This window comes from Anser anser, assembly GCF_964211835.1.
Source record: "Anser anser genome assembly, chromosome: 3".
Taxonomy (NCBI): Eukaryota; Metazoa; Chordata; class Aves; order Anseriformes; family Anatidae; genus Anser; species Anser anser.
Genome location: NC_139722.1, coordinates 93,309,716 through 93,334,972, shown reverse-complemented (window position 1 = coordinate 93,334,972; position 25,257 = coordinate 93,309,716). Strand labels below are relative to the sequence as shown.

Below are 25,257 nucleotides of genomic sequence, written 5' to 3'. Positions count from 1 at the left end.
TCGTCTTTCAAAACATGAAATATCTATCATATAAAAATTGTCTGATCCAAAAATTTAAAGAAAATTTTAAAAAATATTTAATTAGGGCCTGTGTGACCTGAATCAAATGCTACAGCTCTTTTGATCAAATGCAAGGATCTCATATCTCATGAATTTGATATAATCTACGAAAATGTGAGCTACTAAGGTTCTTTAACTCTGAGAAGTAACTAAAATGTCTTGTTCTTCACTTTTCCTTTATAGATTCAGTTTCCTGGCCGATCTACATCTTCCATGATGCATTGTAGTTTTACACCTAGAAGAACTGTATTTTCCACTTACCATCTTTTCTTGCATCTGCTTCTTGTTACCGTTATTCTGGGCTTTCTGTAATGTAAGATGAATATCTTTCTGATTTTCCTCTAGCTCATCCATAGTTGTTTGTAATGAATATTCTGATCCCTCTAGACTGCTGAGTTCTTGCAAATTGCGTTGCATTTCCTTTGTCTTTAGCAAACAGAGACCCTGGCTGAACATGGGAGACCCCCAGTGACATTAAAGCATCTGTCTCCAGGGATGTTCTGGAACAGAATGGGGGTATGTATGTGGTGACAATGAAGCAGGTGACTGGCATGTAACAAAAGGAGTGGCTGTAAGCTAAATGTAGGCACATACACTTATGGCATGCTGGGCCATATACTAAAATGGCAAGGGGTTTAACTGTCTTTGAAATCCCATCATTTTCCTTGCCTAAATATGAAAACAAAAAAACATAACAACAACAACAAAAAACACTGTATGTAGATCTGCAGGTAAATCTTCTAAAAATTTTGTTTGTAGGCTTATTAAGATGAGAACTTGTCAGTAAATCCTTTTATAGTAACCAGTGGAGCTGGCTAGAGGCCCTTAGGAAGTGAGCCTGAATATATCACACTTCTTTAAAACGTAACATAATCAATAGCTCTCTGCAGCTCAAAAAAGGATGGCTTTTCTTTCATGGAAATAAAACTTGACTGAATATCTACCCTAGACTGGGGAGTTTCTTACTGCCTCCTACATAGGCAGATCACAGCTTGTAGGGTAGTCATTAGCTAGACGTCAATACTATCCTTTTAACCTGCCGGAGCTAGGTAAACGATTCAGCATGAGAACCTCTGGTTCAGCGTCTTATTTCCAGGCTCATGGTATGTGTTACATTTTATAGAAGCGATACAATATATAGATTTCATATCTGATAAAAAGATTTAGTCAAGACAATTAATTTGTTTGTTATTGAGTTTGAGGAAGAGGAGCAAAAGAGAAAGAAAGTAAAGTGAGCTAAGTACTATGGGAAAGTGATGTCAAAAGAGAGGGGCAGGTACTAGGCTAACGTAAGGCAACAACCACCTCTTCACAGGATTTCCATATAGAAAACTTGAAACCAGCTGTCCCAGTTCAAAGGCCGGGATGCTGTGGCTGCTGGAGGTCCTGCCCTTGGCTGACTTCACAACTGCCCTGTTACCTGGTTTTTGTTGGCAAGCTGACATTCTGTCACATTTCTTGTTTTAATGCCAAGGCAGCATCCAGGCTCTTCCACAGGACTGAGCTTAACTCCTTCTCTGTTACAGACCGTCCTATTTGGCTACCATTTTCTCCACTATAAATACATTTCTCTGTCACAGTGAAGCTTTCTGCCAGGATCTGTGGACTCCCAGGATGTCCCAGTGCCCAATCCAACCAGCTCCTTCTGGGAAGCAGGTTTATTGGATCAGGTGAAACACCATGCTAAAATAGACATCCCATTTTGGTGCTCCTGGATAGTTTCTCTTCAAGGTGCTGCATGCAATCTGGTGGATGCATTCACGCAGGGATCTCTACACTGTCCTCTATTCCCTACTGTAGATACACCAGCATTTCAGTTTCCAGTCTATAAATCCTTGACTGGGACTGATCACGAGTTCACAGTGACCTTGTGATACAGCAGAGGATGTCCTTGTAGTACAGTAATGTTAAGAATCTTGGAGAAAACTTTCTTATTTGCTGTTATTCATGAGAAGGAGGACAAATTTCTTCTACTGCTAATAGCATGTATAAAGCACCTTTCAGAAAAGTATCTGTCAATTGCAGATTATATCCTGTAAATAAACACAGCATCCTCAGTTGTTCTGTATCATATACACCAGTGCAAAGTCAGTATATCTGCTTGGTAGGTGATGTGGGGAGAGCTGCATGACAGATCTGGTTAAGATAAGAAACAGTAATGGAGTTACTGAGACCACTTCCTGTTGCATCATTTATCAAGTGTTTTGTGAGTTTACAGATATATTTTCAAATCCCAAGTCACAATGAACACAGAATGACACAGAGGGGTCTGGGATTCCATCACTAGTTTTGACTGAAAATATTAGACAACTTTTAATTTCTTTTGCTGTTGCCATTCTTTGTGCTGCAGTTACTGACAGACTCCAAAATCCTACTTTCTTTCATTTCTTTCTTGATACGATTTTTGCATAGTTGCAAGGACACAGTAGGGCATATATTTAGAAAGTGAGGGATGCCCATGCCTGAGCAAAATGTCTCTCTTCAGAATATATTTCAGTATCTGAAGGTAACTTCTCAAGAAAGCCTAGTGCATCTCATATGGGCATCCACTGTGTTGGAGGTCAAATTTAGAGCAGGATGGGATATGAGCAATAAGGGATTGTGAGCAAGTGCAAAGAATACCAAATGAAGATATTTGATCTAAGTTCACTAGAACAAAGCTCTGTAACAGACACAGAGACGAATGAACTTATGGCCATGCTGAGCCTTATAGAGATAACTTCAGGGCGGGAGCTGTGTGCAGTTCTGTTAGTAGGCAAATGCTGCTGGGCTGCTTCTTCTGACTGTGCACCAGGTGTTTCCTCCTGTGCTCAATCAACCTCATTGGCTAGAGAGAGCAGTGGAGGTGAAGTAATGGCTCTTTTTTTTTTTTTTTGAGAGAGAGGATTCTTGCTCTAGGAAATTGTCTCTGTGCTGAACAGAGCTCAGGGTGAGCAAGTGTAGTATACACTCACTGAAGATCTATTTGGTGCAGTGAAGAACTGTAGGTCTGATCCCACCAGCACTGACTGGCCAGTTGTGTGGTTGCACGTCCTGTCCCTCACTCTCAACATATCCAGGTAAGATGGCAGAATCAGCTTGTGCTGGCACAAAAGCTTATTCACCCAGCCTCATCAGCCTACAAGCTGTGGGATTTGGACATCCCTGGGTTGCTATAAGGAATGAACAATTTCAAAAATTAACATGGCAAACAAGATCAATGCACCCAACAGGCCAGAAACAACAGGAAAGGAAGGAAACTGAGATTACCTCTACAGGTTTCTAGTGCAGATGCTGATCTTAAACATTATTTCTGGGTAGCAGAAGTTGCTGTCTACATACTTTCCCACTTGCTAACTTCACCTGTTTTCTTGCAAGTATATAAAGGGCAGTATGAACACCAGTGTACCCCTAGGTAATGCTTTTGTGTCTTGGTGTTCCCACAACTCCCAGGATTTATCAGGGACATAAGAGCAGCTACTGGATCTCCCCTGGCATGCCTCGACAGCTTTGGTATTTGTAGCAGCCACACAAGTCACAGAATGACAGTACCGTGCTTCGCCTCAGTGCTGCTTCTCAGTACTGTCTGTTTTCAGACTGTCTACTATGTTGACACAAAAAAACACAAGCTCCATGCAACATGACAGCATGAGGCCCTTGGAGGGGACATTAGCGACACGGAATGCTGCTGCTGATAGGACAGAGATGAGGTTCAAGTGGCACCTAGGGACATGCATGTAACTGAGGTTTGGGGCTGACTTTTTTGCTTCTGGTTTCTTGCTGGTGTCACATTTTCTCCATGGGAGTGTGACTGTTGCCTCAGAATCCCGTGTTGCCCTTGCTTCCTTTCTTTCTGTGGTTTGTGCCTAATTTTTTATTATGAGAAAGATTACTTGTTTATTTCCTTTACTGGTTAGCCTTTAGATCCAGTAACTTAAACTGAGCGAGAAAAGATGTGCATGTAATTTGATCTAAGCTAAAATATATCTAGGAAGAGAATGGAAGAGAGAGGCAGCATGAGCAGAAATCTCAAAAGAAAAAAGAAGAGCAGTGGAAACATGAAAAGAGGATGGAAGATATGCATCAACTGGCATTACCCAAAGGGGTAGCACAGAATATGCCAAGCAGTAAAGCAGCAACATCTCCTGAATTCAATTGGGAAATACAAAAAAGAACTTCAGCTGACTCCACTGACAGAGCAAAGATTTGGCCATAACATGCGGGAACACAATGGGGGACTTAGAAGAGCCAGAGGCCAGGCTTTCCCCAGAAGAAGCCAGGTTTTCTGGATTTGAACCTGAGCCGATTGGGGAAGTGTAAGAGAGCTACTAACCACACCATCCAAAAACATTGTAGCTTCCCAAAGCAGCGTGAACAGGATTTGCTGTAGGATTCTTTTTTTTTCAACAGTTGGCTCTGCCAAACTTTGTCAACACATGTACAGCTCTAGTCACAAAAGAAATGGAGTTCAGAGAAGCAACAGCTTGTAGATAAACACAGGAGAGGCAACAGGTATACGAATAACAAGCTAGCTCTGACTATAATGATATGTGAAACACAACTTGGTGATGGAAATGGAAGTGTAAGTATTCCATTTGACAGAAAATTCAGATACCTTTCTTATGAATACAGTGCAATGTAAAAGATTATTCCAAGGATGAACGATCCAGGCAGATGTGCGTGAAAGTATCACCGATACCATAGACTTTAGTCCAAAGCCTAAGAGACTTAAAAATTTCTTTTTCTGCACAAATTTTGCCAGAAAAATCACTCCAGATCCTGAAGGCCATACCTTGATGGCTTGAGTATTTTGCAGCTCTGTAAGAAGCACATGAAAATGGCATGTCAATGCAAATTTTGGGCCTACCCAAACAAGTAGTTACTAACAGGGACTTGCACCAAGAAGAGCATTAGGCCATGCAGCTCTCACAATCAAGTTCAGACTTTGTCAGTAGCATGGTCTGACAACACTGGTAGTGTAAGATACATTTCTCTTAAGGAAAAGAAAAACTAAGGAGATAAATACAAACCTAGTGACGGATTACAGACTGTGCTAACAGCTGCACTGGAAGAGTTTATAAAATAAATGGACACAGTTCTGTTCAATTTTCAACAGGAACAGTTGAAAGCACCTTCATTATTATTGTAAAGTAAATGGATGTACCAGACCAGGAAGATTCAAAGTGAATGAATGAAACTGTAGCTTTTTTAATACAATGCTTCATCATTCTGCCAATGTGCATCCCAGGGGGATAGAGGTAGTAAATACTGAGAAACACCTTCTAAATTTCTAATAGCAAGAAAACGTTTTTGATATTAGGTTACCCAGTAAGCAAAACAAAAAAAAAATTAAAAAGAGACAGCAACTTTTTAGACATCTTTTGATTATGATTACCTCTGTTTTTCTGGTAATGCATCTGGGTATTACAGAGCTTTCTGTGGTTCCAAGAGATAGAAACAGTGGATTTAGACGGAAATAAAAAGGGGACCTTAAAAGAACCTAGATAATAGGCATTGGGAAACAACAGATCATTTTATATGACTGATTTTACCCTTTAGAGTAGCAGAAAAGGAATCCAGTCTTTTCTTGGCTTTATGCCTATATCTCTCTGGTATGAATCATACTGATTGGTTAGAGAATTTTTTCTCCTTTATATGTTTTTATATTTTGGTACTCAGACACTGCAAGTTCCCGCATAATAGTTAATACATGGGAATAGTCAATACAGCAGCTAACACATAGACAATCATCCTCACACTGTGATCACACTGGAGGTCTTGTGCAGGCCCTGCACAGTCAATCTGTGTATAGTGGCAACATCAGTAAGACTTCCAAGATATTAAACATTTAAAAATTACAGATAAATGGTCAAGTTTCTCTTCTTCTGGCAGGACAAAACGCAAGAAAGACTTCATGTTTCAGTGAAATTAAAATATATGTACCACTGGTCAAAATGATGATAATCAGTATGGGCAAGCATTTCAAACGCTAAGCTGCTTCCTTTATGTATTTTTTATCAATCCCAATGAACCATTTTTCAATTATCCTAGCTAATTGTGCTTCATTGATCTTTTCAGTGAATTTTGATGCCTGCACAGAATATGTATGTTTGAATTTCCTGAAGATAAGCACAGAACACATGGGCTGTACATAATACATGACAAAGACAAGAATACTTAAGGTGTGCTGAGAAGAAGTGGTCTAATTTTTCTGCCATCCTTTTTCTTTTTCTACTGCTTGCCTAATGAACTCAGGATCTACTCCTGTGTCAGCACTGGGGTACTTCCTTTTTCATGGGCTGATGTATCATGGTCTCCTTTCCTTGTGCACCAAGAAAATAGCGCTTCCTCCAGGGATCAGATTTCATCTAGAATAGATTAACAAACCTCATTTTCTTCCAAAATCTGCTATTTTTAATCATCTGAGAATTTGGCCTAGAATATTGCACAGCAATTTGGAGGCACTACGGGTAAAGTTGTGTCATTTTACCTGACAAATGATGCTGTGACCCCCAAATCCAGATAACTTCTTGAATTGGCATTTCATGGAATTTCAAAGATCCCCAAAAATTTCAGTAAGGAGATGATGGTTGAGTTTTTGTATAGGACTTTGAGGGACCATGAATGCATTTGGAATGTGAAAGGGCTTTTTTCAAACACCTGACAGGAACTTCTGCAGTTATTCCAGGAAGTCTTAGAAATGAGCCTTGAAGAAACATAAAATTATGTGTAAAACCTGAGCTACTTTTGTTGCTTGTTTCACTGCAGTCAGCATATCAAGCACTCAAGGGTATGTGAAGTTTTTGTGTCCAAGAGAATTCTTCCAGGCTGTAAGCCCAAAGTTTTGGTTAGGTTCTGCATCATTGATAGAGTCCAAGCCAAGGAGTGACCAGTCCTGAAGGACAAACGCAACCTTTCTTCTGATGGCTTTGGGCCATCACTATAAAATATGGTTTCTCCCATTGCTTACGCCTACATTAGTTTCACGATTGCCTGCAGTTCTGTTAGAACAGAGTATCCATTTAGAGAATGACTATCAACTGGCAGAATGTCATTTCTTCCCTCATGGATGTTGGTTGGGTGGTGTTTCATGTCTGAGGTACTTCTGATTTCCCTCAAGTTCTTTATAGCAAGTTTGCTGCATTGATTGCAAGGATAGAAGAAGCACTTTCAATAACCGGCAAATCTCAAGTTTTTGAATTTTCAAGATATTTATGTTCAAATGAGATGATTCACTGAAGTTAGATTGTTTGATCTCTGCTTAGAAAATGTAGGATATACACTGAGTAAGAGAGGAGATGGAATTATAGCTGTTTGGGAAGCCCCGAAAATAGACAGGTACCATGCATGCTGTTAACAATCAGACCCGTGAGACACCACCAAGGAGTTACCGCCATGATTTGGATAGCTGCTCTTGTTCTCCTCCTACGCTGGGGACTAGGTCATAGAATCATAGAATGAGAGAACAGCTTGGGTTGGAAGGGACCTTAAAGACCATCTAACTCCACCCCTCCTGCCACTGGCAGAGATGCCACCCACTACGTCAGGTTGGCCAGGGCCCCATCCAGCCTGGCCTTGAATACCACCAGGGATGGGGCATCCACAACCTCTCTGGGCAACCTGTTCCAGTGCCTCACCACCCTGACAGCGAAGGATTTCCTCCTAATGTCTAGTCTAAATCTTTCCTCTTTTAGTTTAAGACCATTCCCCACTGTCCTATCATTATCTACCCGAGTAAAGAGTCCTTCTCCATATTTTTTATAAGACCCCTTTAAGTATTGAAAGGTCACAGTGAGGTGTCCCTGGAGCCTTCTCTTCTCCAAGCTGAACATCCCCAGCTCTCTCAGCCTTGAGAGAGGTGTCTCTCTCAGGTCACAATGACAGCTGTACTTAGAAGTACCCCCACACTACTACTATTCATACTAAATGTCAGCTTAGTTACTCAGCCTGTCCTATCTCATCCTATATGGTCAGAACTGCCTTGGTATGGCATTAGGATTTGAAATATGTTTCTCAGTTATCAGCAATCCTCATCTGAAATGGATAGTTACTGCTTCAAAGAGAAATAAATCAGTTATCAAGTCATCTAGACAGTATTTTTTCATCTGTTTTTAAAAATACACGTGTATCATTTCAAAAAACTTTTTGGTGTGGTGCTTTCCTCTTTATGACTAACCTTACTGAACATCAGTAATATGTCTGTCTTGATGTAAATATGTAGATGAGTCCCTTCTCCCAGGACCTCACAATATAAACCAAGGTCAGGATGATTCAGTTAAAAGCCCAAGTTGTTCCAGGCACAGCTCTACTCTGTAAACGGTGCACAGTACTTATTTACATTAGCTGATTTTTTTTTTTCCTCAGAAAGGAAGTGGAATTATAGTAAAAGCAATGGAACACAACAGTGATTCTTAGTCTGGTGGGTCAAAGTTTATATTTCAGAGGACACATATAAAGAGCAATTTGGGAGATGACTCTTGTTTTTTTAGAAAAGTAAGGCGAAAAAGAAGGCATGAAAATCCTTATAGGACAAAGACACAAAAGAAGAAACAAGGGTTGAATAAAAAAAAGGGGGTTAACAAGTAGCTTTAAACAGCAATTACTCCTGAAAAACAAAGCAGATTAATATCACCAAGACTGAACTCCCTCATGAAGTAGCTCCGGGAACAAAGGACAATAGATGACTCAGAGAGCAGCAAAAGAGCAAAGAAATATTAACTGAACATAGACACTCTTGATGTCAAAGGCAGTCTCTGTCTTCAATCTGCATTTGTGTGTACTGCATGGGTGAGAAGCCAACACAGCTCCATCCCAAGGCACGCATCCCCTTGGCAGAGCATAATGCTGCTAACACCACGTCTCTCAGCTCCCTTCACATTCTCCCAGCAAGTTAGACAAGTCCTAGAGAACATTTCTCTTTTGGGGATTTACACTCACTAAAACACTTATCAAGCAACATGGGAATACCCATCCAGCCTTCCCAGCTGGCTCAGGGTCTTCACACTGAGTCCTTAATGTAACTCCTGCTGAGGTTTTCTACCAGCACAATTCATCTTCATCGTCCAGACTATAAGCCTCCTTTTCTCCCAAAGGCAAATACAGATTCTCTGTCAGATAAAACCTGTAGGTAAACTGCCTGTGCACTCCCTTTTTCCAAGAAGCGACTCCCAGAGCTTCCCTTTCAAAACTTCTCTGAGGGACCTAAGAGCTGCTCTTCTAATCTTAACTGGGAGGTCTCTAGCGGTAAGCACTTGGCCCGTTCCTCAGCTTGGCTGCTGCAGCTCCAAGCAGTCACCTCTTCAAATGGCAATGTCAGGCAATAGCAGAAAGGAGAGGGGAAGCATATTACAGCCTATACAGCAGAACTCAAGAGTGATGCTGACCATCATACACAGTCAAATCTCCTTTATCCCCCAATTTTAAAGACAACATGAGAAAAACTGTCTTGCAGAATAAAGAAGAAAAGTGCTGTATCACCCCAAAGTGACCTGCTGGAGTTGTCATTCTTGTTCCCAGACAAATTACTGAGGCAATATAATAACAGCAAAGAAAACGTGTCATTCTGACGTCAGGCTTGGCAAACCATTCTGGAGGGAGTCCAGGAATGGCGAATGGGCTGGAACAGTCAGAGATGTAACAGCGTGAAGAGATTGGGCTATACAGACAAGGGCATAACAAACTTCAAGGAAGTGTCTGTCACTGACAGTTTCGAATATTCGTAATACGGGGAGATGGAGTACGGGCAACACTGAATTGTCTCATGTTTTGTGTCTCCAGTCAAACAACAATTAGACTGCTCTGGGATGAATATGTAATTGGACAGCAACAGTCTGTTGGAGACTTCTCTCCATTACTGAGCTTTCTGCAGAAGCACTCTACGTTCAAAAGGGAGCTGTGTGTCTGTAAATAGCATGCCTAATTATAGTCTATACTGCCTTGGTCGCCATATAATATATTATCAGTAACCAGAACCAGGCAGCAGTAACATGGCTTCATTCACTAATTGAGGGATGTTCATAAGCTTATTCTTAGACACAATTTAGCAAGAAAATGAGATGGGGTTCCCTCCCCCTCTCCTCCCGCAGAAGGTGCATTATCTCATCTAAAGCATGAAAAGGAAATGGAAACCCATAAAAACCAGTCTTGGTGAGAGAGCAGAGAGCATCTGCTGCAGCACTGGGCCACATGGCCTCCAACTCATCAGGTGAACAGGATATTTGGTGTTTGTAGAGAAGCTGAGCATGAGTCAGCAATGTGTCTTCATGGGGATGAGGGCCAATGGCATAATGGGCTGCACCAGCAAAGGCACAGCCAGCAGGTCAAAGCAAGTGCTTATTCTGTCTACTCAGCACTTGTGAGAAGACTTCTGGAGTACTGTACCCAGTCTGAGCTTCACAGTACACAAAAGACGCTGACAAACTGAAGCAAGTCCAGCAGAAGAGTCCTAAGATGGCTAGGGGACTGGAATACATGAATGAGAGATGTGGGTTTGTTCAGCCTAGGGAATAATCCATGGGGGGATCGACCTGCTTAACTACCTGAAGGGTAGCTGTGAAAAAGACAGAGCCAGCTTCTTCTCAGAGTCACGTAGGGAAAGGCTGAGACGCAATGGGCACAGGCTGCAGCCAGGGAAATTCTGATCAGATGCTAGCAAAGCTTCTTCAGAGTGAGAATGGTCCTGGAGCTGGAGCTCAGAGAGGCAAACGACCCTGGTGAACACAGGCTCAGCGCAACTTGCAGGTGGCAACAGCAGTTTCAGTTCCTTGTGCGGGGAAGCATTTAGCTGAGCTGAGCTTCAAGCACCACTCCTCCATGAAAGGAGTTACCTTCAACCCACTAATTGCTAACAGCTCGTTTCTGTGTGTGCCAGTGGCTCCATGCTGCCCGACCTGCTGCTTCGCTTGCAGTGCTTGCTGCAGGAACTCTGGGCTGGGGCTGTGCTTCTGGATCAGGATGCGGGAGCAGGTGGGCTGCTGATGTGTGAATGAGAGGGGGAGAGAAGTGTGAGATCTGTGGGTGGTGCAGGTTCGCACGCTGTGCCGAGATGCCAATCTGTAGGAGTGAAGAAATACGGTAGGAGGCTATAAAAGAAGACTGACTTTTCTTGTGTATATGCATTTTCTCTGGTGCAAGGAGTCAAACACACACAGAAACTCAGTGTCTCACAAGTTAGGTTTGAAAATCCCTTGTTTTTCAACCACCTACTGGGGAGAAATAGGAAGAAGAAAGTACATTTATGTTACGGTGAAAATCAGAGAAGCTGAAGAACATTTTGTAAATATTAGAAAAATGTCTTTATCAATAGTACTGTGGCCATCAGTGGTATATGCTTCTTTTTATGTAAATGATGGTATTTCCCAGAAATCAGCTAACCGGTGTCCTGGTTTCAGCTAGGATAGTGTTAATTTTCCTCCTAGTAGCTGGTATGATGCTGTATTTCGGATTTAGGATGATGATAATGCTGATAACACACTAATGTACTAGTTGTGGCTGAACAGTGTTTGCACAGAGCCAAGGACTTTTTAACTGGGAGTGAGAATATTTTCCACAAGTAACGGCTCTTGATTTCACTGCCAGTTTGGCAATAAATGCCAGTTCTAATCAGAGACATATGATGTGTTAGCATCTTTTTTGAGTTCTGGGAAAGTAGAGATGAGGTCAGAGATCTCAATACATACCAGAACAAGGAGATACAATAGCTCTAAGTGTATGATCAGCAGGTTCTCTGCTTGCAGTTTTAATAGGAGATAGAAAATAGAAGGGAAGAGATTTTGAAGTAGAGTGCCAGCTGTTTTACTCTCACTACCTGAAGGAAGTTGAAATGGAAAAGAAGCAATGATCAGAATCAAATAGTTAACAAAGAGAAAGTAACCTGGGCCAGCCTTAAGAATGGACGATGGGTTCTCCCTTAGCTCAGTTAAGCTTCTTGCTGCGAACAGCATCAGAGGCCTTTCAGCCTTTATCTGTATAGTCTGATATTTTCCAAAAGGAAGAAAAAACTCACAGTGTGACTAGGTTATTGGATTTGCCTACAGGTAAGCCATTAGGATAATGTATGGAAAAATATGTATCGAATGAACATTTGCCAAAGCTGATTAGAGAGCTTTCTCTGCCAAACAATCTGGAGGACCTGGAACAGCTTTGAAGCATGATGATCACAGAAGATGATTTATAACTGGCAAAGATGTGGTGGGATTCAGAAACAAACAAAAAAAGATAACCAAATGTAAAAGATGTTAGAGGAGGAAATGGAGGAGATACGTCAAAAGTCAGCCCACAAATCAGTAAGAAAGGGTGGCAAAAAGAAATTTGGGCAGAATATAGAAGGAAGGAAGGATCATGCCTGACTCAGTTGTTAAATGCGCTTTGCTAATATCTCCTTCCATCAAGAAGTACTCCTCAGAAATCCTCTCAACCCGTTCAAAATTAGATTGGGCAATGTATGCAAACGTATTCACAGAAAATGCCAAAATACTCCCACCTGGTCAGCTCAAGTAGATGGGGTAGGCTATTAAAGTATGATGTATTCTGCTCTGAAGAAGGAAGGTTAAAAGTTCAGAAGAAAAAGATACTAAAACTGAAAAAATGATATTGAGACTGCTAAGAATAATTCGCTTGACAAAGGACTTTAGTGTTTACCTACCACCTTAGGAAAATTTGATCACCAAAGTGGTCACTGAGCTCCAGCCACGGCCTTTGCACCCCCTGGCCTTGCACAAAAGACAGACAGGAATGAGCCTGTAGGTCTCAATAGGGTAGAAGTGTGTCTCATTTACATCAGCAGTCCAGTAGTGACTGACATTGCAGTATTTTCTTTTTCACAGTTCTGAGTGCTGTAGCTACAGGTGAGTCATCTTATTTTCACACCCCTGGTTTTATTTTACTCTGTACAAATGCACTTACTTTCCGGATCACCCCAAATACCCGCAGCCAGCCCTGTAAGCCAACCCATGGCTCTTACTATCTATGAAAAACAGAGGTGCCAAAATCATTAACTGGGTATTTGCATCGGTACAGCTAAAGAACATAAAAACATGGATCTTGTAGAACAAATGGACAAGATGAAGTACTATTAACTAACTGTTTAATAGATGAAGACCTGACACAAAGCTCTCAGAAATCAATTGATTTTTGTGTGTTGTTAGGTTTGACCTTAGGCTGCCCAAGCTCAATGCCCAGCTTGTCAAGGTCTGGCAATGAATCCAGAACAACTGAGTCCATCCTGGTTTTAGTTGCATGATCTTCTGATGAGATACACAACTGATCTGACACTCAGTTCAGTTTAAAAAAACATCCAAACAATACTGCTGCTGTATTTAGCAGTCCTGTGTAATTTACTGTCAGTCAGAAATGATAACACATGGTGGAAAGGCAAATAAGGTTTATTTATAAATCTTTTGAGAATGACTCAGCTACAGTAGGTCATCTCCCCCTCTCCCCCAAAGGCTACATTCTTCTTTCTCCATAATGAATTCTGGAGAAACTTCTTTGAAATGCTTTCATTAAATTTACCAGATACTCTGTTGCCCTTTTTTTAGGTACTGAAGGTTACTGGGCGTTTTCTTGCTCTTACAATATGGTACTGCAAGACTTGCATATATACACATTGAGAAATTTTATCTAGGCTTTCTTTTAGCACTGTTCATGGCATTTTCTACTAATAATTCTTAGTGTCATAGTTTAAAAATGGAAGGTAGCTGCAATCCCATGTTCTTGTTTGTGTTTATCACACGAAGTCAATAGGAACTACCTCTTTTCTATAGAAATTTTACTTGCCTGGACTCAGTCCACTAATGATGCTTTTGAACATTCTGAAAAACTTTCCCAATGTTTTTTGATATCCTTTGAAGAGGAGAAATCAACAGCTCAAAGCCCGATCCAGTGACCATGAAATGAAACGAAGATTCCCACCAAAAGCACTGTATTATGGCCAGAGATAAAGCTGGTTCTTGCAAGTAATTGCCCTTGTTTTGTCCATATTGCATGTGAGCTCTGTCCTACCAGTTCAGCTGCTGTTTGAGTGCCACTGTCTACAAGGATGTTATCAGTTCTGGTAAGATTTCACATACTCCTCCTGGCACAGCTCTAATGTAGGTAGTACATCAATGGGATGGTCTGATTGCTAGTTATGTTCTCTTCTCTATCACATTTGCATTGTGATGGTGCTACTGAGTACTTGTATCTGCTCTTCTAAAATGGCTTTGACGTTATTTTTTTTCCTCTTTGAATAGTTTTTCTATATTACTTTGCTACTTTCATTAAGTTTTTATCCAAAAACTTCAACTGTCAGAGTCCAAGGTTTTATCAAAAACAACTGATCCATTTATTTTTTTTTTTCCTTTTTTTTTAGATCTGAGGATTTTTTTCCCTGTGGAAAACAACAGGCTTGGAGTAGTTCAAACACCCTGATCCATTCTTCCTATCCGCTTCTGTGCAGGCTTCATGTAGCATCATGCTTTTCCAGGATCCCTTTTTGCCCAATGTATGTTACAAAAGAAAATTACCTGTCTGTCATTATGTATTTTCATGCCTCAGTTTCTATGAAGATCAGTTCTCATAATCATCCCATCTTTGTTCTGTTCTCAAAGGCTGTTCCACTTCTTATTCTGCAAAAGGGACCTTCTTTTGACACTCTCTGTACTCATTATTAAAACTGTTTATAAGAAATGATAACTCATCAAGGATAGGGCAAAATAGCAAGATACTTCAAATGTACATTTGTGCTCAGCTGTTCAGCTCACAGGCAGGAGAGAAAGAGCATGAAGGAAGCAATATCTTAGGAACACTTCGTGAGATTCTCTTAAAAAACTTCCACTATATATCTAACCATGACAACACTTCAGTGTTTGAGGATATTTTAAGCTAACTAAGATTCAAATTTCTTCCCATTTTCCCTTCTTCTCCACTCATCATGGATGACAACATCATCTTCCTACTCACTAAGCATAAGCAGTGCACCATATTCCCTTTTACCCCTCCCAGACTACCTTATATCTTGGCTCTGTTTAAATATTATCACTCCTTCCTCCTCAACTTTGCAAAGACCATCATGTTTTGCCTGAGAGATTGCCAAAGTGTTTGTCGATGGGCTGATAATCTCACTGTTTGACTACTGTCACCTCCACTTTTCCATCTCTCTTGCCTGCAGTCCTTTTGCCTCTCACGCCTATGCCAAACACTATTGCAATCTTCTATCTTGCTTGCCAAACGCTATTGCTATTTTCTGCCTTGCTTTTTGCTTGTTTTCCAGGTCCACCTTGCTTTCTTTTCACCATCTTACTACTTTAAGTGTAAACAAGGTTTTGAAGACTACCACAAAGTAACATTTACCATGATAACCAGATCTCCTTTGGCACAAAAATAACAGCTCCATGCCTTGTTATTCCAACTGTGAATAACTCCTGATCTGTCATGATCAGTATGTGACATGATATAACGATCCCTGTCAAAAAACAGGAAAACTTCACCAGAGCATTCTTCAATTCCTTCTCAAGTATTTCTTCTCCAGGTCTTCTGGGTAATCATGACTATTTTGGAGGGTGAATTAAGACCACTCTGTAGCATGCAGAATCAGGTGGAAGAAGCTGCACCTCCTCCATCAGAGAAGGCAGTAAACAGGAGGCAGGCAGGAAAGAAAATAGGACTGATAGCTTAGTAGTGATCACAGCTTTAAACCAGCTTCCAGCTTCCATCTTGACTGGGCTCTGCTCCAGATCACTCAAGAAATATTGGGGAAACTCAATTTCATCAGATTTTCCAGGCCAGAGAGACAAAGGCCCTCTGCAGCCCCGGAGCAGCAGGGCGGGTGGCGAAGGCCCTTTGCCACACAATGGCATCAGCGAGGTCAGCACGACCGGGCTGCTGCAGGCCGTGGGCACGGTGCTGGGCTGGGTCAGGCTGAAACAGGCTTCGCCGAGTCCTCCGCAGGGGAGAACAATGAGAGGCGTGAGAAACAGGGGCTACTACCTGGGAGTGTAGCGTTGGTTCCTCTGACTTGATGCCTAACTTCTCGATGGTAAGAGTAGTGCTGTCTCGTCTCGTGTTTACTCTCTTTTTTTAATGTAGACTTTGAACTATGGCACAATTTAACTACTCTGACAGGGGCTGTTTGCCTTTTCTGTCTGATCTTTTTTAAATGAAAACTCTTGTCCAGACTTCCTGCACTTACTTGCTAAACAAACAGATCTTCAGACAACATCCCTCAGCTTACCTCAACTGCCGTCGCTTTGAAAGGGCACAGAATTATGCGGGTTTACACAGGAGCTGATGGAAGTACCCAACAGGCCTTTCTTTCAAACTCCATATGCAACTAGATACTCCAAACTCCATATGTAACTAGATACCTCCAGCTACAGTCAGTACAAAATTGCTCTCTTCCGAAAACGAGACAGACTATGAAGGTTTAGTCATGAGGATACGGGAGATGGAGGATACTGAGAGATGGAAGGGCCAAAGCGGAGGAGTCCATGTGGTACAACTCAGAAGTGAGATCAGCTTCAAACACCTGGGTGGGAAGAAAACCGTCTAGTTTTCTCTAGCTTTTTTTCTGTTTACAAGCACAATTGACCTTTAATTTGAGAAAAACATGGTAAGCATATCATAGTCACCCTCTACCATCATCTGGAGCTCAGTCCTATGCTGATGGTTTGGCATTTGACACAGGTGACAGGGGAAGACATTTCAAGCAAGGAGTAAGGAAAAGGCAGGAATGCGCACTGGGATGGGACAAGAGCCTTTTAAATCAGTAATTAAGTTTGTGAAATTTATAATCGATAAACCGGTTAACATTAGAGGTGCTAAAGTATTCAGAAAAAAAAAAAAACAAACATGATTTAAAAATGTAAAACATATAACACAAGTTAAAAATACTGTAGCTTTAAGAAGCTAAAATTTCCTTATGTTCAGAGGGAGAACATATCTGCCTCTGGCTTCTGTATGGCAGGTTCCTGCCGTACCATGCCTGTAAAGGGAAAGCCTCCACTTCAATGTGCACCCTGTGTGACACCATTCACTGGAGCTGTACTGGTGACAAATTTGACTTTTATCTCCTTCTCAGTTTCATTGACAGTGACCCCTCTGCCTCTTCCATCCTGGTGTCAGGAATCTGGGTCAAAGGCCTTCATCTCTTTATAGGGATGTGGCACAGTAACTTGACAGAGCCGTACCCCCTTGACTCCTATAGTTAAGAAAAAAGTATTCATGTTTTCATAAGCTCCATGTGTTTCCATAGATAAAAAATCTACTGGGAGGAATATTCTGCAGTTAACCAGTTGGGAAAAAAAAAATTACAATTTGTTTCTCATGGTTACAGATGATTAACACTATTTTTATTTTTAACTCCTCCCTCCCCCTCCTCCCCCCCAATTACACTAGGAGGAAACTCTAGGAGATCTTCCTTGTGATCTGAACACCAGAAGTTGCCAGTCACCAGCAGCTGGAAATCAAGAAATGCACAGGCAGATGAAGGTACATGAAGAAAATGATAATTTTCAAACAAAATTAACCAGCAGTGAGGGTGAGATAAACACACGGCTGAAGACAAAGCAGCTAAACCTCAGGCTGAACCAAGCATCTCAGCCTGACCTGGAAAAACTGAGGGTAGATATGGAGCTTACCGTGCTGAAATGCCAGTATGAGGAGAAGCAAAGGGAACGGCAGCATAAAGAGAAAATGTGTTTTCTTCAGCTGCAAACATCACCAGCACATGTAAGTCTGCTTAAAAAGCAGGGAGGAAGAGTGGGTAGTTCCAGATGTGTGCTCAGCACCCAGTGGTTCTAAATGTAATCCTCAGCACCTCCACGCCTCAATACAAGTTCATTCAGTGTGATGCAGCTGGACGCCCTTTTCCCTCTAGCCTGGCAAAGCTGGAGGAGGAAGTTTCCACTTACCCTATCACAATCTTCAGCTCTGAGAGTAGACTGAAGTAAGCAAGCCCCTTTTCCCTTCCTTGCTCAAAACCCTTCCCAGGTGCTTGCTGGTTCATTAGCGTCTTCCAAAAGGCAGCTTCACTACATACAAATCTTCCTTTTCTGTGCTTTCCTTTCCAGCTAACTTTCTGCGCGATACCTTGAAGATACTGCCATACCCTATGCAAGGGTAGGAGAGGCCCGCAGCCCACTCGCTCCTACACTCCCTCTGGGCTGTTTGCATACAGACAGGCATTCTTCTAGAATACCTTACTATAATTTAACTATAAATGCACCCCTAGATTATATAGCCCCATATTTCTTTGGTTGGGGCATATAAGCAGAGCATAGCTGAGGCTGGAACCTGTATACAGAGGTCACATTTTTTTTCTGAGGCAAGGTAGCAATCGTTCAGTCAGCTCAAAAATACCCTGTGCCTGAATAAATTCTGAAACTGAAGAGGAGATGAGAGAACCAAATCCCAGGCATAGGAAAACAAGCAGTTGTGATGGTTAATAGACACAAGGACAGCTCATAGGAAAAGAATAATGAGACATGGAGCATGATGTAAAAGAAACGGGCCAGATGGCACTACAGCTGTGGGGAAACTCAGCTAGCTCTGAAATGAGTCTTCAGTTACTCAGACTGCTGACTGTGGATCCAAGCCACTGAGTGAAAAAAAGAAAAAAAGAAAAAAGAAAAAATAGCTCTGGTTGTCTCAGGAAAGTGGCAGTTTGTTAACAATTATCCATTTGAAAGCAAAATGAAGCAGGTGATGTTAAGAAGTCGATTATTGCACAAGTGATGAAGAGCCATACGTGAATGTTCCCTGCCTCTCTTCATCCAGAAGCAAAGATTTAGCAGATACTTTAGAAAGTGGAGCTATAACTTAAACCTTAAGGAACAACTGCTAATAACTTTATTCTGTACAGGATTATCCACTTTAGATCAGTTCCAGGAAGTCTTTTGAGGTCATGCAATACCTCCTTGGATGGCTCAGTATGTAAATAGGAAAATGAATCCATAAAGTACTGTTGTGAGTTTGATGATGTAGCAGTATGGGATTTCTGTGCTAGCATTTATTTCCGTAATGCTTTTGTCTACCAGTGATAAAGATCACAAGGAAAAACCTAACCCTAGCCTAATTCAGCTCTCATTTGAATCAGAATAACTCTTTGGGGATAGCAGTGCTCTTATGGTAGATTTTAAAGCAGCTACTAGTTGCTATACAGCATGATGCTGTTCTTACGGTAGTTAAATGGAGCACTGTTCCAGAAGACTGGGCTATGAACTAAGAACAAATCTCCAAAGCAGTCAAAAATGAGCAGCAGCAATGACCTTAAGTGACTTTACGTACAAATTCTTGGAAACTGTGTATTATTTAGCTCATCATCTGGGATTTAAAGAAATATTCTGCAGCTGACACAAAAATGTCCAGAATATTGCTGTTCCTGTCTATGCTACAAGAGCATAAAATTAGGGTGAAGCACAAGAAAGGCAGAATTCAGTGCTAGAATATTCAGGTATTCAGAGAAATTTTAGTGCACACCATCAAGCACTAGCTGAATGGTCTCCCTAAGCGAGCAGTGCCATCAGTCTGCAATTCACTGGCACTCTCCCCAGCAGTTGTACTGGTTTTCAGTTGGCCATGACAAGTGTCGGTGCCAAGTGCTTGTCCTCGGAATATTCATGGCTGTAATTCAGATGGGAGGGCAACTGTGCGCCACTCTACGAGCAGTGCTGGGCTGGGCAGAAAGAGTACATTAGATTTTTCCGCCTGATTAAATCCTCCTCTATGTATCATCTATTTTTGCTCTGTTTTTCCTACAGTCTGATGAAAGATTACAGGACAGCCATGTACCCCAAGACCAGACTGCTTTGCTTTTGTACTGCTTCATCTTCATACTCCTTATCAACACAGCAAAGGAACTGCTGTTCTTTTTTGTTGAGAAGCATGAGCTGTTTGTTATTGCACTAACCCTGTTATATATAATTAAAAATCTCTGGAATTATTTGCTTGTTATTAGTTCTTCCTCTCCAATATCAGCCTTCTCTGAAATTCCTGACTGCAATCTACAGTGTTCAGATGTGAGGATGAAAGGCACCTTACAAGGAGGATCAGCCATGTGATATGAGTCACTGGTGTTTTTTCTGATACTTCACATTTCAGAACCTGTCTCATTTGCCTGACGCTCTCTCAGCCCTGTAAACTATTTCATCGATAACAAACTATTTCCTTTATCAAAAATCATTTAACTAATTAAGTACAGTTAGAGAACTGATGGACCAAAGATGTATTACAACACCTCGTCAGCTTCTTAGGAACTCAAAAACTGTCTTCTCCAATACTATGTGCAATGCCATCAGAAATACCACAAGCAAGAGGATCTGTCTTTCCCATGGGAGGTTATTCTAGAATAGAACAGTTATTGCCAGGAATATCTGACGTTGTGCATTTCCCTCGCCATGCTGCCATGCTGTCTTTTCCAGCTATTACTCTTAAAGTAAACCACCACCAGCAAAATAAAAGACCACTACTTTTAACAACAGTGGCATGATGTCCTGCTGTGTTCACTTTAGACAGTGCTGACCAGTTAGATTAAAGGGGATTCTGTCAGACTCCTTGATTTTGGATGATTGCTAAGCAGCAAAAAGAGCAATTGCTAAGCAAAACAAGCAGAGAAAGAGAAATTAATGGATCAAGGGAGCAAGGGGTAGAACAGGGAAGAAAATCCTACGAAAGAGCTGTGTAAAGGAAGACTGAAGTTCTCAGGTAAAGCCTTAATGCAGTGCTGGGATCAACAGAGCACAGCACGAGGTTGTTCTGGGAGCTGAACCAGTTCACTGACGTGCCCTTCATTATTTTTACACTGATCAGAGCCATCTGAAGGGTATAAAAGCGATGATACGGCATGGCTGCCTGCAATAGCTCTGGACAAGACTCAGGAAGTCAGTTCTAGCTTCACCTTCCTTGTTCAGCCTGCACTAGACAAAAGGCCCAGTATGAGCCTAGAAACCATTTAGAAAGGGTATATTCATATCTCTCTCCAGTCATAAATCAGAGTGTTCATTTTTAACAGTTCTTTGTAAGCCTCAGTTTGGCACTATTGTAAACCTATTTAGATTATGCCAGCTTAAACTTTGGCTCAAAATGAGGAAGCAAAGAAGAAGAAATGTATATCAAAACCTCATTCCACACTCCCTAACTCAATTTGGCAAATGGGACCAGCCATAAATCCTGAAAACGTTATCGCCTGGTTCTTTTTTATTAAACTTTATTGCCCATGCAAGTCTGGGTTATTAGCTAGACTCAGAATCTAATAAAGAGGAACAACTTCTACAGCAGTTATACCGTGAATCAGGAGTGTTATGCTTGATTTAGTTTGAGGCAGAAGAAATGGATTTTGCACCTGCATTGCTGGCTGGATGCTTTTGTTTTGCAGCTAGGCTGGCATTCTTCACTTCACGAAGAAGCAAGAACGCCACTGCCATGCTGCAGTTCCTGTCCACTGATTTGCTACTGCAGGGTGAAAGCCAGATAACCACTGCTCAAGCATATCGTCCCTTTGCACCTTCAGCTGCCACCATCACTCCCCTTGTGGGAGTCTTTGTGGCTTCTAAGGTCTCTCGGAGCTCTGTTTGCACCCTCTCCATGACTTTCTGCTTCATCCAGCTGTTCACTGTCTACTAGAATCTTGCCCTCCTGGGAATAAGTGAGGCTTAAGATAAACATATCATAATCTGCAGATCCCTTAAAATCCTAGAAGAAAGAGGAATGGTAGGCATGATTTCCTTGACAACCTCTGGACTCCCTACACAAGTTAGTTTTCTTGGGGGGAGGGGGGGGGAAGGAAAAAAAAAAAGATTACCAATTTCCCTAGAAGACCATAAGGTAGATTCCTAATTGTGCTGGAGATCTGGGTCCTGAAAGGATCTCTTACAAGGCATGCGAAATAACTCTAGCTGATCTAGGAGGCCCTGGATGGCAGCGGGAGAGATCTGCCTTTATTTAAGAATGCAGAAATACACTGCCAGCTGTTGGTACGACCTGTGGCCTAAGCTTCATCCTAGTCCTTTTTTCTGAACGCATCATCACCCAGGCTTCACAAGGACAATGCCACCTATGAGGGTTTTTCTTACCGCCTCACTGGAAAAAATGCATTCATGCATTCTTACACAGAAGCAGCGCTCAGAGCTACCTTGTGAAAAGTTTCACACATGCACATGCTTCTCAGTGTAGATAATAACCGCATTACTATCTACAATTAAAAAGAACAGTACCAATTTTTTGCAGCCCAATCCTATGGGTTCTCTGCAAACTGCAGCTGAAACACAACCTATGCTGGAATAGGAAAGGACAGGCAGCTTGCACGCTGAGCAGCACTCAGCAGCAAGGATTCTTAGCTACTGTCAAGACCACAAACATTTGCAGACACAGTGAAGACCCTGACAAAAGCCTAAACATTTTGCCATAACACAAAGGCACGTTTGTTTCTGGTAACACCTGCCTGTTACCAAACAAACTTGGCTACTAGAAGAACCTCTTGTCTGCTGAGATGTACACAGCCTGCTTCCTTTCTCTTTGCAGGGTAAATGACTGAGAGGATCTGACGGGACCTAAGCACATAGATTTCTATAAGCATGCTGGAAACTGAGGCAAGAGGAATGTTAACTGATTGAAAGTGAAACTCAGAGCGTGCGATACCATTGCCACTGCAGAAAAACAGAAACTAACCCATTTAGACTCTTTCAAACAGGTCTTCTCAGAGACCCTTTACTATCATGCCCTAAAGTTCTGCTGAACTGTGGCAGTTTGGGATATTTCCCAAACACAGAGCACTGTACAGCCATCTAGGCTGAGCTCTGAGATGCCTAGTTACTCGATATCCATACATCAAAGGCTAAACTTTGATGCTGCAATAAAGAGCTGGAGCAGGAGGAGGGGTAGACACAGGTCATCCTGCAACTTCCTATATTCTTCAGATCTTGGGAGCAGAAAGGATCTTGTCCGGTCTCTGGCATGATTCAGAGCAGTTTTCTAGCTGCTTCAAATTAGACCCTGCTTCACTGAGCCGGTGGCCTTTGTGGAACTGCTCCTTTACCCTAAGAGACATCACCTCTGTGGGTAAACAAGGGGCAATTATCTTCACTGAATAGCGCACATTTTGGGGGGGAACCCTATTAGTTATCCGACTTCTGTAGCTGCAGAGTGATGGCAGCTGAAGCAGACCCAAGAATCATGTCCTACATGTTATTAAGGACTCCTTTCAGGACAGGAAACCAGCTTGCTACTTCATTGTTAATTCACTTTCCGGGCCAATGAAATGAGTTAGATGGCAGCTGCTGGCACATGTAGTGGAAGTGTGTAGTAATAGGAAAAGTGGATGAAAGCTGCTACAGTAAAAGGGAGAAGAAATTAAAAGAAGGAACAGTGCCATGTGGATGGGAAAGAATTAAGCAGCAGATTTAGGGGGACAGGCATGATGATGCTACAGGAAAAGGGGAAACATCATGCTGTTAAGTTTGTTATGCATGCCCATAAAATGAGAAATGAAGTGGCCTTCATTAGGATGCCTATGAGGGCAAGCAATGCCCATGGGAAGCAGGGTTAGTAAAGCACAAGAAGTCACTGGTAATCATTTGAAACATACTTTTCACCATGTCAAGCCTATACTTTTCAGATCCCTCTTCCTTGTGAGCTTACCTATGCTTCTGAGTTAAAGTAACAGGGTACTTAAACACAGAGTAATCTCTGTGTTTCAGGAGAGCAACACAACAGCTCCATGCTACAGATTTATTCTGTCCTTATATCCAAGGAGAACTTTTGACACTGCAGGGCAACTGCAGACACAGCTTTCAGGTGTGTCAGTAATTCTCATGATAGAGAAATGGAAGATGCATTGACTCACAAAAAGTTAAGATAGCATAAAGCTGCTAACCTTTTTTTTCATTGTTTTATCAATGGACAAGGGGGAACGGCTTCAAGTTGTGCCAGGGGAGACTTGGGCTGGAGATTAGGAGAAATTTCTTTTCTGAAAGAGCAGTCAGGCATTGGAACAGGTTGCCCAGGGAGGTGGTGGAGTTACCATTCCTAGGGGTATTTAAGGCAAGGTTGGACGTGGTGCTTAGGGACATGGTTTAGTGGGTGATGTTGGTGGTAGGGGGATGGTTGGACCAGATGGTCTTGGAGGGCTTTTCCAACCTTAATGGTTCTGTGATCACTGGCTGCTTCAGGCTATGTGCACGGATGTAAATGGAAGCACGGGTGCCCAGGGGTGGATCTCGGCGCCCCGTGATTCATCTGCCATCACCAGAGCCGCGTTTAGATCCTTAACTACGCCGGCTGCCGACAGAAGCGCTCCCGCCAGCGCCGAAACACCCGCACACACAAACCCTGCAGCAGCCAGCTACGCCCAACACCGGCCCGCCCGGCGATCCGCGCTGCGGCTCCGACGGCGCTACGGCGGGGCCCGGCGGTGCCCGGAAGGGCGGCGGGGAGCCGGGGGCGGCTGCGTGCTCCCCGAGGCGCGCCCCGCCGCCGCCGTGCCCCGCGGGCGGCCCCGCTACGTGCGGCCGCGGCCGCCGCTTCCCGGGGCCGCCGCCCCGCCCCCGGCCTACGTGAGCGCCGGCAGCCGCCGGGCCGCGGGCGGGGGGAAGGGGGGCGGCCCCGGGCCGCACGGGGGGGGGAGGCCCCGGACTGCCGGGGGCAGGAGTGCGGGCGTGGGCTGCGGTGCGGTGCGGTGCGATGGTCCGGCTGGAGGGAGAGCTGCGGGATGTGCGGCGGGGTCCCGCTCAGGGGCCCGGCAGGGCTGGGTTAGTGGGGCGGGGGGGTCGCTCGCACCCACGGGCTGGTGGATCGGGACCGGGGCAGTGCAGGGACTTGAGAGGGACGTGAGGAGCCGGGACAATGGGAAAAAGCCGAGAAACCCAGCCGGTGCAGCTCTGCAGAACAGACTGGGCGCAGATCGGATCGCTTGGCACGGACACCTCGGCTGACTTGAGTCTGAGAAAGGACAAGAACCGAGTAAACTAACGGTGAAGTGTTTGCACAGAGATAACCAAGGTTTACACGGGCCACAAATACGGTTTCACTGGAAATTAGGAGATGTTTTTTTTCCTGGAGAGAGTGGTAGTCTGCAACAGCCTTGCTGTGGCAGTAGGAGGGGGAGCAACACTGAGCACACAGCCAGCTAGAGCCCTGCCAGTGCATGTCAGAAATCACAGATATCTTTGGAGTGGCAAATATATATATGCATTTGAACTGGACTTAAGCAGGGTGTCCTTCCAGTCTTGCGTTCTTAGATGGGCCAGG

The 25,257-nt window shown here is 42.9% G+C and overlaps 1 protein-coding gene and 1 long non-coding RNA gene across 4 annotated transcripts in view; one reads left to right on the top strand and one right to left on the bottom strand.

The window, feature by feature from the left end:
* The window catches only part of TMEM247 (transmembrane protein 247), a 96,194-nt gene that overhangs the window by 44,590 nt on the left and 26,347 nt on the right, over positions 1–25,257 (bottom strand). The window contains exon 1 of one of the 3 annotated variants that reach the window (XM_083832119.1): positions 322–2,118. The exons of the other annotated variants lie outside the window; for them this stretch is intronic. Within the exon in view, the coding sequence (XP_083688245.1) occupies positions 322–516 (195 nt within the window). The 5' untranslated portion in view covers positions 517–2,118. Of the gene's footprint in view, positions 1–321; positions 2,119–25,257 lie in introns of those variants that run through there. 3 annotated transcript variants of the gene reach the window in all.
* Positions 10,066–18,125, top strand: LOC310897951. The gene is made up of 2 exons (XR_014582818.1): positions 10,066–11,004; positions 14,390–18,125. It is a non-coding gene; the product is annotated as an uncharacterized lncRNA (long non-coding RNA).